This window comes from Balaenoptera musculus, chromosome 13, assembly GCF_009873245.2.
Source record: "Balaenoptera musculus isolate JJ_BM4_2016_0621 chromosome 13, mBalMus1.pri.v3, whole genome shotgun sequence".
Taxonomy (NCBI): Eukaryota; Metazoa; Chordata; class Mammalia; order Artiodactyla; family Balaenopteridae; genus Balaenoptera; species Balaenoptera musculus.
This window is the reverse complement of record NC_045797.1, coordinates 25,830,452-25,844,427: the sequence shown is the minus strand read 5'-3', so window position 1 is coordinate 25,844,427 and position 13,976 is coordinate 25,830,452. Positions and strand designations below refer to the sequence as shown.

Genomic DNA, 13,976 nt, shown 5'->3' with positions numbered 1-13,976 from the left:
GCCAGGTACCGGGGAACAAAACTGAGCAAGATGAGCACCTCACCACTAGGAATTCATACCAGGCACTAAAGTATCACTGCATTGGTACAGACAGTGCATACGGGGAGTGAGGGAACAAGGGGCTGCTCGGCCATCACAGAGGAGCTGACAAAAGCCAGAGCATTTCTAATATACCTGCAAGGGCTGGCTAGAAAGTATAAAGGCAAAAACAACAACAGAACCTACAGTATCCAAGGAATAAGCTTACTGAGAAATGTATAAGACCATATGAAGAAAACTTTAAAAAACTTTGATGCACACAAAAAGACTAGAATAAACAGATACACTTCCTATTCCCTGGATAGGAAGACTCATTATAAAGCTGTCCATTCTCCCCCAAGTAATCTATAAATTCCATGTGATCCCAATTGAAAAAGCCCAACATTTTTCACAGAACTTGACAAACTGTCTGTAAGCATATTTGGAAAAGGAAATTATTTGGCAAAAGAAAAGCCAAAGAAATGTTGTGGAAAAAAATGAGTTTGTTTTTGTTTAAACCAAATTGTTACATAAAAATTGCAGTAATTAAAACAATGAAATACTGACACAGAATCAGACAAATAATTCAATGGAACTGAAGAGAGGCCCTAAAACATTTGCCCATGAATATATGGGTATTTATAAAATGCTTAAGGTAGAATTATAAACCATTTGGGAAACTATAAATATTTAATAAACAGACTGGAGATAACAGGCTTTCTATTTGGGAAAAATCAGTCCTTATCTTATACCATATACAAAAATAAATCTCAGCTTAAAGAGATCTAAATATGTAAAATAAGACTATACTATAAAGTAAAAACTTGGGACTTCCCTGGTGGCGCAGTGGTTAAGAATCCACCTGCCAATGCAGGGAAACGGGTTCGATCCCTGGTCCAGGAAGATCCCACATGCCGTGGAGCAACTAAGCCTGTGCACCACAACTACTGAGCCTGTGCTCTAGAGCCCGTGTGCCACAACTACTGAGCCCATGCACCACAACTACTTAAGCCCGCGTGCCTAAAGCCCGTGCTCCACAACAAGAGAAGCCACCGTGATGAGAAGCCCACACACCGCAACGAAGAGTAGCCTCCGCTCGCCGCAACTAGAGAAAGCCCACCAACAGCAATGAAGACCCACTGCAGACAAAAATTAATTAATTAATTAACTTAAAAAACAAAGAGTTGCATGGTTCGCTTCTAAAAATAAAAGTAAAAACTTGGATGCCAAAATACTGATGAATTCCAATTGTACAAAAATCAAATTCCATTTGACAGACACAATGAAAGACAAATGAGAAGCCAAAATGTTTTTCAAAATAGAGGTTAATACTGATAATATATTAAGAACTTTAATGGATCAATAAAAAGACAATCTAATTTAAAGTAGGTAATGGACATAACAGGTAATACACAGAATAAATGCAAAATGGTTAACATTTAAAACACTCTCAGGAATTCCCTGGCAGTCCAGTGGTTAAGACTCGGCACTTCCACTGTGGTGGCCCGGGTTCAATCCCTGGTCAGGGAACTAAGATCCCGCAAGCCGCATAGCGCAGCCAAAATAAATAAATACATAAAACATTCTCAAGTTCACTAATTAAATAAACTAATATGCTATATCTTTTTTCACCTACCAAATTGGCAAAAATTAAAAACTGGTAATTTCTCATTCAGTGTTAGTAGGAGAGCAAATTTGATAGATATTATCAAATTACCTTTTGGAGGGTAATTTGGTGGTGTCAATTAAAACTCCATTCGTATGATTTTGTCCTATACAAACACCTGAACAAATAACCCGCAAATATATGTACAAATATATAAACTACTACGTCATTTATAATTGCAAGAAATTGTAACTATAAGTGTCCATCAATAGGAAACAATTAATTACAATTAACCCATAAAATGAAAGACTCCACAGCCATTTAAAAGGCTAAGATAAGTGTACCAACACTGAAAGATAGCCTCAACATATTATGAGCAAATAAAAGATTGCCCGATATGTATATGTATAACTGATTCACTTTGCTGCACAGCAGAAACTAACATTTTAAATCAACTATCCTCCAATAAAATTTTTAAAAATAAATAAAATATACTGTATTTTTTAAAAAAAGAAAAAAAGATTACCCCAAAAAAGGTATGGTACGAACACATTACTGCAGGAAAGGCATTACGTTCATGTGCTCATTTTGGGGTCATGTACTCATTTTGGATTGTTAATAGAGATTATACTGGGATGGAGAAGATATAGGGATTTTCAGTTTACATACTTTGATATTATTTTATTTCTTTAAATGGGCTTGTACTACTTTTATTTAAAGTCCAAAATTTTCTTTTCCATTCTGGAGAAAAAAAGAAAAAGAAATAATAATTTTGTCATCGGTCTCTAGGTTGAACTTGAAGTTCATCCCTTCTCTGTCCCCTGCCCATACCCTCCCCCTGGCCTTTAGTGTCCTCTAGGGAGCCAAGATAAAGGGTGAGAAACTCTACCCACCAAGGTGCTGCACTGTCTCCCCTTAGTGTGACCCCTGGGCCAAGTCCTTCTCTGCTGGCTTGAACAAGTTCAGGCTGGCTACAGAGGCCTCCCCCCACCACACCAGGCCCTGCTGCACCCAGACAGGGGAGACTCTGCCTTCCTAATTGGAACCATTGTTGCCAGCACCCCGAGTTCTAGGAGGGAACACAGAAATGGATTTTCAGCGGAGCGCAGGAGGAGATAGATGCCCACCCTGTTTCTCCTAGCACTATGGATCCCTCACTTGTCTTCTACTGTCCTCTCCATCTTAGGACATTATTCACAGCCTCAAGGACACCAACTGGGCCATAGCTTCTAGAGGTGCATGAAAGAACAGGGAGCAAGACTTGAACCTGCAGCCTAGGCCAGCTCAGCTAGGCCATGAGCTCTAGGTCAAACGTTTCTTTCTCTCTATCCTTAGCTTCTAGCTTCATTTTCTCTGGTGCTAATGTGCGAGGCTTTTCTAAGTACTACTAAAACTTCAATTTGGGCTTAGGATATGCTCTGGTCCTTGCAATTCAAATTGATTTTGCTTATTAGGTTTAAAAAAAAGTTTTCCACAGGTCCGGTCTGCTTAGCTGGTAAGCTATTACTAGGTCCCTTCCTAGGGGTTTGGAGACAAAGCCCCCAAAAGTAAGCAGGCCCTGCATTGTCTGGCCTTGCCATTTTTCCACATACAGGGATTCTCTACTAGGCCTGTGTTAGGAGGAAGGGAGTCAGGCTACATTAGGACGTGGTATTTTCAGGTTGGGTAAGCCATCGGCATCTCCCCAAGAACTCCAACAGACATAAAATATCAAAACCTGGAGAAGGAGGCCACAGTATAACTTAGAGAAAAAGTCATATTTTTAAATGTGTTTGTGATCAAAGAAGAAAAAAGCAGACAAAGATAGAAAAAATAGAGCGCCCTAAGGATCCAACTGAGAATCTAGAAAAATCACATACCGGGGACTTCCCTGGTGGCACAGTGGGTAAGACTCTGTGCTCCCAATGCAGGGGGCCCGGGTTCGATCCCTTGTCAGGGAACTAGATACCACATGCATGCTGCAACTAGGAGTTCGCATGCCGCAACTAAGGAGCTGGCGAGCCGCAACTAAGACCCAGTGCAACCAAATAAATAAATAAATAAATATTTTAAAGAAAGAAAAAGGAAAAGTACATACCAAATAAACCTAAGAAAAAGACAATTAATAAAGACTAAAGCAGAAATTAATGCTTTAGAAAACAGAAAGCACAACTGACAAATCTACCTGCTTTTATATCACATAAAATTGACAAAGCTAAGGAAGGAAAAGAGACAAAATTAATATACAACATTAGAAATTAAGAAAGTGAAAAAATCACAGATACTGAGGAAACTGAAAACCAATAACCATATATGCATTATGCTATCAATAATAAATCTGAAAACAGATCTCATGGAAAAGGCAAAGTAAATGTTTTGTACCAACAGCCACAGGGGGAAAAACATCTGAAAGCCGCAAAGACCCATCCAGCAAAAAAGGTACCAGGCTCAGACAGTTTCATCAGCAGATTTTTTTTTTTCCAAATCCTTAAGGAATAAAATGACTATTTAAACTGTATTTAAACTGTTCCAGAGCATAAAGAAAGAATAAAAGTTTCACAATGCATTATACGAAGTTACCATTACTCTAATACCAACATCTGACAATAAAAACACAAAATGAAAATTATAGATCAATCTCATTCACAAATATAGATGCTAAACTCCCACATTAATAAACCAAATCAAAACAGCATGTTTAAAAAAATTCCCCATTACCAACCATGGTATAGTCAAGGAATGCAAAGATAGTTCAGTATTAAGAATTGTATTAACACAGTTCACCTTATCAGTAGGTGAAGGAGAAATATCTTTTATCTTCAAATCATGTTAAAAAGACATCCCTGGCCTCGATTCCAGCTCCACCCCCTTATGAAACATGGTCCCTTGGTCATACTACTGTCCTGAATCTCAGTTTTCTTATCTGAAAGGTGGGGCTACCACCATCTGACTTGGAGCTGTCATGAGAACTATGAGAGAGAGAACTATGAAAACTTTGCCCCATGAGACACACACATGGTAAGTGCTCAACAGATAGAACTGCAGTAAGTTATTATGTAGGGAAAAGTGGGCTATAATGCAGCATGACTCCGTTTTTATAAAGAACATGGAACAAGCATCCAGTGTGCATAGAATCGAGTGCAGAGGGATATTCCAGTTAAAAATGGTTAAACAGGTTGTGAGTTATGGACAAATTCCTTCCCTTCTATTTATTTCTATTTTTGAATTTTTCCAAGGAACATGTAGTATCTATATAATCAAAAAAGAGATTAAAAAGCCAAAAAATGTTACAGACTTTTGGATTTAGCCAAGATTGAGGACTGACAAGCCTAAAGGCCAAGGTGGAAAAGGAAGTAAAGGGTAGACAGAATAGAGGGTAACACCAGGGAGGGGCTTGCAGGACTCCTCTGCCTTGCGCCCTATCACCTCGAAATCCACTCAGTTTCAGGAACACCCACACAGGCATGTAAAGGTGTTCCTGAGAGAAGACCAGCTGAAGCCCTCCAGGCCCAAAGCAAGAAAACACTGCTATACTAAGTAAGCATAGCTTCACCTACTTTGCCCAAATGCTTCAGAAATTCTGAACAATGGCAATGGGGTGAGGGTACTCATTTCTTGATCCAGGTGCTGGTTACACAGGTGTACTTACTTTGTGAAAACTCACCAAGCTGTACACAGTATGTGCTTTTATTGTGTGTATGCTATCCTTCAATAAAAGTTTTTTAAAATTAAAAGCTGAGAGGAGAACACTGAGTTTCTGTCATCAGCTACAGAATTTCCCTCTTAAATTCTGGTTTTAATATGAACTTATGGATCAGTTTCATGGAACAGAACATTCAATCCAGTATTTTGCTTGACATGTCTCGTCTTAATAAATACAGCATCTGGAAAGACTTTCACTATAATTATCAATAGATGAGAAAAAAAATTCCAGGACAAGCCAGGGATATAGGAGACACAGGGAAAGCCAAAATGAATGAGGGCAGTGGCTCTCAACCCTGAGTGCACATTTAAATCACCTGGGGAGCTTTGAAAAATGCTGGGGCCTGGGCTCCACCCCAGACCAATTATATCAGATTCTCTGGGTCTGAGGCCTAGACATTGATATTTTCTTTTTCAAAAGCTCCACAGATGATTCTAATATGCACTAAACTAGTTGAACCAGAGGGCCCGGCCGCTGGAAACTCTGGAGGCAAGCTGAAGCGTGGCCCCTGCGCATCCTGGTGGAGGCTGTGGAGGGGAGCAAGTATTCAGGGCTGAAGTGCCCTGCCACCCGCCCAGGTCTTCCTCCACATGCCGCTTCCCCAGACCTCAGCAGAGACCCAGCGAGGAGCAATGCCCCCCACATGGAGGAGGCAGCCTCTGGAAAGTAAGGGGGAGGGGCTTCCCAGGGGTTGGACACCGAACCCTGGGCTCTGGCTCCCAGCTGGGTGTTCAGACCGCTCCAGACCACTTGTCAATACAACCCCAAGGCATATACCACTCCAACCACACAACCCCAGAACTAAGCCCTAACTACTACCCAGGGTCCAAATGACACCACTGGGAACCCACAGCTGGAAAACAGGAAACCGAGGAGAAATAACAGTGGAAAAAAGGGCCACAGGGCAGAGGTCAGTGTATAGCTCAATCATCAGGTAGGACCTGGCTCAGGGACAAGTGGTAGGGGCAGTGAAAAGGGGATGCCACGCAACCCACCTGCTGAGAGGTTCCAACACTCACCTCTGGGGCTCCCACACCCAGTCATCCTGCATCCATTCTACCTAGTTATATGACAGGAACCCACAGGTGTGACCCCAACAGATGGCTATCTCGGCCTGGCAGCCCTGCAGCATTTTTACAAGCTCCTAGATAACTCTGACACAAGGAGTCCTTTGCCCATGCCCTGCAAAGCAGTGCTCTTGGAGGCCGTCTCTCTGCTCAGTCTACTTAGGGCTGAGCTCAAAGCACGAGGGGTGAGAACGGGGACGGGCTGAGGCCGTGAAGAGAATGTTAGGATGGAGAGCACAGGTGGAGAAGAGAAAGGAATCTGCAGTGCCAGGAAAAACAAGGTAGGCATCTCTTGGGCACAGCCTACAGCACTCCACTGAAAATCCATTTCTGTATTCCCCCACTAGAGTTCTGGTGCAGGGCAACAATGATCCCAATTGGGAAGGCACGGTCTCCTGGCTCTGGGTCCAGCAGAGCCTGGTACAGTCAGACGGCACCTTCTTCACCCAGCCTGAACTTGTTCAAGCCACCAAATGAAGAAAGGTCAGAAGTCAAGGTACCCTGCCCAAGGCAATGGAGCTTTAGTGTCTGGCAGGGCCCAAGTTCACTCTGGCAACTACAGGGGCCTGGCCTCAGCCTTAACTGTTCTCTTCCTCTAAGTCATGCAGCACACAAACACACACACACACACACACACACACACACACACACACACACACTCACAGAGTCCTGCCCCTTCTGTCCTGCCCCACAGGTTCTGACGATCCACCGTGAGAACCTGAGACTTGCAGATATAAAAGGGCAGACAGGAGGCATCCTTATCTACAGAGGCTGAGATGCAAGTAAAATCTTTTGAGGTATTCCAAGAGAATTCGGGGGCAGCAAGATCTCTACTCTTCCAAGTGGTGGCTCTGTCCCCAAGATGGAGACTATGGAAGACAGGTGTCAAAACAGAGACCCTCTGCTCTCCCAGAAGCAAAGTTCTAAAGTAATGCTGTTCAGGGAATGGCCCATAAACTGTTTATCACCAGTTCACCACAACATAAACACAAGAACCAAGAATAAGCTTTTAGAAACCAGCACTGCGAGTTGAACCTGCTGCTCCGTCCAAGTGTACATTCGCTGGACCACCTCATCCAATGGCTAACAGATTGGTCTAGACGGTGCTGAACTCCTGAGGGGAGCCACACGTGGCTAGAGCTGCCAACTAGTTGTACAAAGTAGGACCTGTTTTGGTCTGCAGTATTTTGGGAATTAGGAAAAAGGTCCTTCCCCCCCTTTTAGTTTGAGAAAAACTAACTTTGGAGGCAACCCCTTCATTTTACAGAGGAGACTAAAGTCCAGGGACTGCCACATGGCTAATGAAAGAACCCAAGAGTAGGAGAGTTAGGATTAGACAGAAAAAGAAACTGGACAACTGCACTTCTCATCCTCCTCTTCCCAGCCAGTGGCCTCATGGGCGCTCCTAAAGCAGTAAGGGCTCCAGGACCCACACACTTCAAATGAGTAGAAGACAATTTCAGGTTCAAGGTAAATTGCCCAGGCACAGTATTTTCTTCCAGCTTTTCCTGAATCTCAAACCCAACACATCTAAAGCCAACACCTTCCTTTCAAAATTAAGCTATCAGGACTTCCCTGGTGGCGCAGTGGTTAAGAATCCGCCTGCCAGTGCAGGGGACACGGGTTCAATCCCTGCTCCTGGAGGATCCCACATGCTGCAGAGCAACTAAGCCCATGTGCGCCATAACTACTGAGCCTGCGCTCTAGAGCCCATAAGCCACAAATACTGAAGCCCGTGCACCTAGAGCCCGTGCTCCGCAACAAAGAGAAGCCCCCGCTTGCCTCAACTAGAGAAAGCCTGCGTGCAGCAATGAAGACCCAATGCAGCCAAAAAAATAAAATAAAAATAAATTTTAAAAATTAAAAAAAAACAAACAAAATTAAGCTATCGTCCCAGCTGGTCCATTTCTGACCCCACTACCCTAATCTGTAATCGCCAGATCCTGGAAACACTAACTTATTGAATATACAGTTGGCATGTTGATTCTTCCTTCAAAGTCCTTTGAGGTCCACTAAGTTGATGATGAAAGCAGATGTAAAGAGCTAGGGCTGGCTGGGGGTGAGAGGCTTGGTCTGCCACATGCTAGTTCACAACCCCAACACAAAGATCAAAAGCATTTACTGTATTTAAAAAAACAACAACAACAACTGCCAATGATGGTTTTCACACAGTGTTACAGTTTTAGGCAACTTGGTCAATGTCTCTTACTTCTAGTGATATTGTGAATATCAAATCATAATGATTTCTCTTATTTTTCAGGACCTAGTACTATACCTGGAACATGGTAAACACTCAGTAAATGCAGAAAGACAAAGGGAGGAAGAAAGGGAGATAAAGGGAATGGGAATAGGATCACAGTTCTGGATAGCATGATAATCTGTGGATTTTAATTGTCTCAGCCACCCCATCTCTATTTGCCCAACGGCTTCCTAAACTAATCCATAAGGAAGTTATCTCCTCCTCAGAAGCTCCAGACAGGCTGGTAACGAGGGGGAGTCCTCAGCTGACTGCCAGATGCCGGAGTAGGAGAGAAAACGAGGCCAAAAGCCCAGGAGGTCAGGGTGGGAAAGACAAGATACCCAAAAGCTGAGCCAAACCAAGGCCTCCCTATACTCCCTGCCCCCATCCCCAGCCAGCCAAACTATTTGCTACAGCCTCGGGGGCATGGGAGGGGACTTGGCAAGACCACAGTGATGGTTTCTAGCAGAAATGTCCACCTACAGCTGGAGGGAGCCCAGCACCTAGGTCCCTCCTCAGCCAGCCCAGCAAGGGGGCTAAGGAGCCATCACAGTGACCCCTGCAGGCAGCTCCAGGGCCTGCACCGTGGTGGGCAGGAAGGCTCTCCCTTGGGCTCACTCACCTATCTGTACTACAAAGTCTTCCCGCTCTCCCACAACATTAAAAAATGGCTGGGGTCACCAAGGAGGCGGAGCTGAGCTCTGGGACTCTAACTCTACCACTTATTATGCACGGTGAAGCCCTCTCTTTCCATTCTCAAACTCAACTCTGAAATCCTCTTGGTTGGTTCCTTTCCTATCATCGTTCGATATGCTCACCTGCTTCCATATCTCCCCAAGTTCACTACTGCTTGTAAACATACCTCAGAGAGAAAAGACTTCCCGCTGGACCCACACAGAGAGCTGGAGAGTGGGAAGAGCAGGCGAGAAAGAACTAGTAGGAGTGACCCACGGTGTGTGGAAAGTGGAGGATCACAGATCCTTGACAAAAGGAGCAGTGGTCCAAAGGAGAGACAGAAGGCAGAGATCCTAGGCACAGTTCCAAAATAGTTTGCACACATCCTCAGCCAGTGGAGGGTTCCCATGCGGCAGAGTATGGGAGCAGTGTGGGAGCCCGAGAGCAGGGCAGCCTGGTGCTCTCGGCACTGGGCGCTCGCTCCTGTCCAGGCTGCGAAGAGGGAGGCAGTGGCAACAGCGTATGCTATGGCATGTTCCTTGGGGTATCGTGGGTAGACACGTAACACACTAGACAGTAAATGACCACGTGCGATCATCAAGCTCAACTCTATGCCTGTGCTAGGCATGACGCACACCCTACATCATGAATATTCTTGAAACCCTGGCAGGACTCAGCACACAGTAGATGAGCACATTCCCACTGGTTGCTGGATACCCTTCACCCAGGGGGCTTACCCATCCTGTGATCCTGTGCCCATCCTGTGGGAACACAGACTGGGAGACCCCTCTGTCCTGTGTCCCAGAGTCTTTGCCTGATCTGAATGAGCTCACACGCCACACACATCTTCCTACACCACCACCTCCTGACGGAAGAGGATCTAGCAAAACTGCTCCACCAGGGTATGTGGGACACCACACTCAACTGGCCACCTAAGAAAACTATCTGGGGGGAAGGTGGCACCAGGAACAGGGACTCAGATCCAAGTGCTTGCTGGCAGTGGTAAGCTGGACCAAGAGGAAGCTAGGCTTTTCCAACAGACAACTTAACAATGAAAATCAGCACAGACCCCTCAGAGCTTTAAAAACGCCGCCAGGGACTTCCCTGGTGGTCCAGTGGTTAACAATCCACCTTCCAATGCAGGGGACGCAGGAACTGTGATCCCACATGCTGCAGGGCAACTAAGCCCGCGCGCTCTAGGGCCCGTGAGCTCTAGGGCCTGTGCATCACAACTAGAGAGCCCGCGCACCGGAACGAAAGATCCCACATGCCGCAACGAAGATCCCGCATGCCGCAACTAAGACCTGATGCAGCCAAAATAAATAAATATTTTTTAAAAATAAATAAATAATAAAAACGCCGCCAGCTCAGGCCCCGCTCTGAGAAGGGGGAAGGAGGAAGACATGTTTGAAGGGTGTCCTCTGTTTTTCCAGGCAGCCCTGCTCCATGCCCACAACACTAAGGGTGGTGGTATTAAGCCGGGAGCTTCCAGCAGGACGGCAGGGACAGCAGAATGCAGGCAGGGAGGAATGGAGAACACACTTGGAAAGACCTGAAGAGAAGCCATCGTTAGACAGGAGGGGGTGCTTTCCGGAGTAAACAAACCTGCCAGCAGTCCTTCCTCCCAGCAGAGAGAGAAGCTCTGGCTGACAAGGCCAAAGACACAGAGGAGGGAGGGGGCTTCCCCTTCCCTGAGCCCATCTGCCCTCATCCCCTTGTCCTGCTTTCCCCAGGGGAGAGGGCAAAACAGGTGTACTCCATGATCTCCGTGTGCACAGCCCTCAACAGCACACAGGTGATTACAGCAGTGGGCGGCCAGAGGCGGAAGTGGAGGTGACACCTGGGGGTTTCACCGGAGAAGGGGTGTGGCGTGAGCTCACAGCTCTCTCCTCCCCACGCACAGCATCGCCAGTATCAACCACCTCTGCTTGCCTCAGGGACCTACCACGGTCTTGTCCCAGGTGGTCACCCACTACTAGCATCCTCATCAAGGCTTGCCCAGCTCCCCAGGGGAGCCAATGCCACCTGGCTCTTCTCCTTCTCCCAGAATCAAAATTCTTGCCCTCCCCCAAGTATTTCCTTGCTGTAAGTTCCTTTGGGAGGAAGCCAGGGAACCACCCCAGCTCCTGATCCACCCCGCAGCCTCACCCAGTAGCCCCCATCCCCTCCGGGAAAGCAGAGCCCCTCCCTGACAGCGTCTCCACCCAGGCAGTGAGGGTGGCACTTCCAGCACCTCCAGGGAGCTTCCCGCAGTTTTCCCAGGAAGCCAGGGGAGGATTTCCAGGGAGAAAAATCTCAGAGCATCTGGGGACATGAGCAGCTCACTCACCTGCTACCCAAGCAACCAGATTCCCCCAGCTCCTCACAGGCTCCAGGGGCTGAAGGAGAAGACAGAGCTGAGGCAGGGGCAGGAATGGGCTCCCTCCTCGTAGAAGTCCCATCCAGTCCTGCCCTGCCTACCTATCTATCCCTACACTCCTTCCCCAGCCTCTCTTCTCTTGACTTGAGAGGCAGCCACACTGAGCTGCCTCTTGCTCTGTTTTCTCCACCCTGGGCCAGCAGAGGATACTGCTGAGTAATCCCAAACTCACAGCGGATCCCCAGCTCTGAAAACAGGGCAAAGCCCAAGGAAACCTACTGATCCTGGTCCTTGCCAACCAGGGAGGAACATCTGTGTTTCCTCGTAATGGCTTATATTCCACAGACTCTGCCCTGCCCCAAATACCCCAGCCCTGGCCCTGAGACAACCACATGGAGAAGCTCAGTGCCCCCTTCTCCACTTCCCACGCACCTGGTAACATTCCCTTCCAGTCCCCCAGACACCAAGCTGCACAGAGTAACAGCAGCCGACCGCCTGCAGGATTCCCAGTCATGATGTTGCATCAGCCCCCACCCTACCCAAAATATCCTCACCCCCACCACCTCCTCTCCTCCAGCCATCTCCATGGTGACAGCAGCATGACTAATGACACCCTATCAGCTTCAGACTCAGGAGCACAATTCCCCCTCCCCCTTAACCTCTCCCCCCCCACCCACCCCCCATCCCCCGCCCGGGATTTCTGCAGATTGGATGCAAACCAACAGTGGCAGGGACATTCTCGAGAGATTTCCAGAGGTAAGGGTGGGAGTGGGTTGCATGTCTTAAAAAAAAAAAAAAAAACCAGTTCAACAAACCCAATCCCAACTGCACCCAAACCATCCAGCTGAGAAAGCAAAAAGAATCCAAACAAAACCCACACAGGCCTGAGAATTCATTGGCCGCCCACACCCCCGCCGCCCCTCCCCCTCAGCTGCTGCTACACACACAGTGGGAGATTAAGGGATCACCAGAGGAGACCCTTTATTTTTATCCAATCCCATCAAACACTTCACCTCTACCACACACACACACACACACACACACACACACACAGACACACACACACACAGACACACACACACACACACACACACACACACACAAGGTACCTTGACAGCAGCCCCTTGCCCCCACGGCCCGGCTCCTTCACCAGCCTTTATTTCCACCTGCAAAAGAAGCCGGAGAGACTGATGAGCCAGGCTGACACCAGGAAAGCAGCAAAGTCCTTCTGCTGCACCCCCAGCACCGCTGCAGGGAAAGGGGGCGAAGGGGAGGCAGGGGGCCTCGGAAAGAAAGGATAGCAGGGACCATCTTCCTGCCTCCAGCTGCCACCCAGACGCGCGGTGGAAGGGCTCATTCGCCTTCCAGAGTGTTTTTGTTTTCATTTCTCCTTTTTCCACCCTCCCAAGATCCAGGAGGGCTCTGCCCCTCCTCCTGCGTCCGGTCTAGCCTCGTCCCTCCCCGCCCTGCCCGCTCTACCTCGGCCGGCCTCCTCTGGTGCATCGGCCGGCGGGCCTCCCATTATCCCCGCCGGAGCGCACGGAGGGAGGCACTGCAGAGGCGGCGGCGGCCAGCTGCCGGCTTGGCTCCCCTCCCCGCCGCCGGCGAGGCTGGTGTGGAGGGGGCGGCGCGCTCGCCAGCCAATCCCTGCGGCCGGCCGAGCGGGGGCAGGGCCGCCGGGGGTTGGACCTGCCCAGCCGGGAGGCGGGGGCACAGCCAAGGGTGCCGGAGCCTAGCTGGCTGTGGCCCAGGCCCGCCGCCGCTCCCCGGCAGGCTGGGGATCCCGGGACACCCTCAACAACTCCGGAGTCGGGGACCCGAAGGTAATACCCAGAGGCATCCTCTGCATCTCCAGGGTCAAAGACAGATTGCGTCGGGGTCGAGCAGATGCTGGCAGGCTTCCCCCTCAGGCCACTCTCTAGCCCTAGGACACCAGCAAACTGCCTCATCCTAGCAGCAGCTAGGACAGTGCTAGGCGCTATAAAAGCAATAGCCCCTGCAATCTTAGAAGAAAAAAATAAAGCCTTGGCAGTATGAACCTTTACCCCATTTTGCAGATGAGGAAACAAGGCAAGACAAGTGAAGTAACTTACCCAAGGTGACACAGCTAGAAAACAGCAACACTGGGACTCCAAGGCAGGTCTATCCGGCTCTACAGCCCAGCCTCTCAACCATTATGCAGCCCTACTACTCCCTCCCTCCAGCAGATTTCTTCTTGAAGCCAACACTGCCTGTGGCTCAAAGCCTCACCAAGTCAGACCTGCCCTCCCTTGCACACGAACACCAACCAACACCTCACCCTAGGATCACTCATCCCTAGTGCCTGAACG

At 47.9% G+C, this 13,976-nt stretch overlaps 1 protein-coding gene across 11 annotated transcripts in view; it reads right to left on the bottom strand.

Annotated features, from left to right (window-relative positions):
* The window catches only part of TET3 (tet methylcytosine dioxygenase 3), a 116,703-nt gene that overhangs the window by 84,017 nt on the left and 18,710 nt on the right, over nt 1-13,976 (bottom strand). For 6 of the 11 annotated variants that reach the window (XM_036872846.1, XM_036872843.1, XM_036872845.1 and 3 more), the window contains exon 3: nt 12,756-12,812. The exons of 2 other annotated variants lie outside the window; for them this stretch is intronic. In XM_036872846.1, coding sequence (XP_036728741.1) covers nt 12,756-12,812 — 57 coding nt within the window. Of the gene's footprint in view, nt 1-12,755; nt 12,813-13,125; nt 13,212-13,976 lie in introns of those variants that run through there. 3 more of the 11 variants (XM_036872851.1, XM_036872853.1, XM_036872852.1) reach the window with 2 other exon arrangements.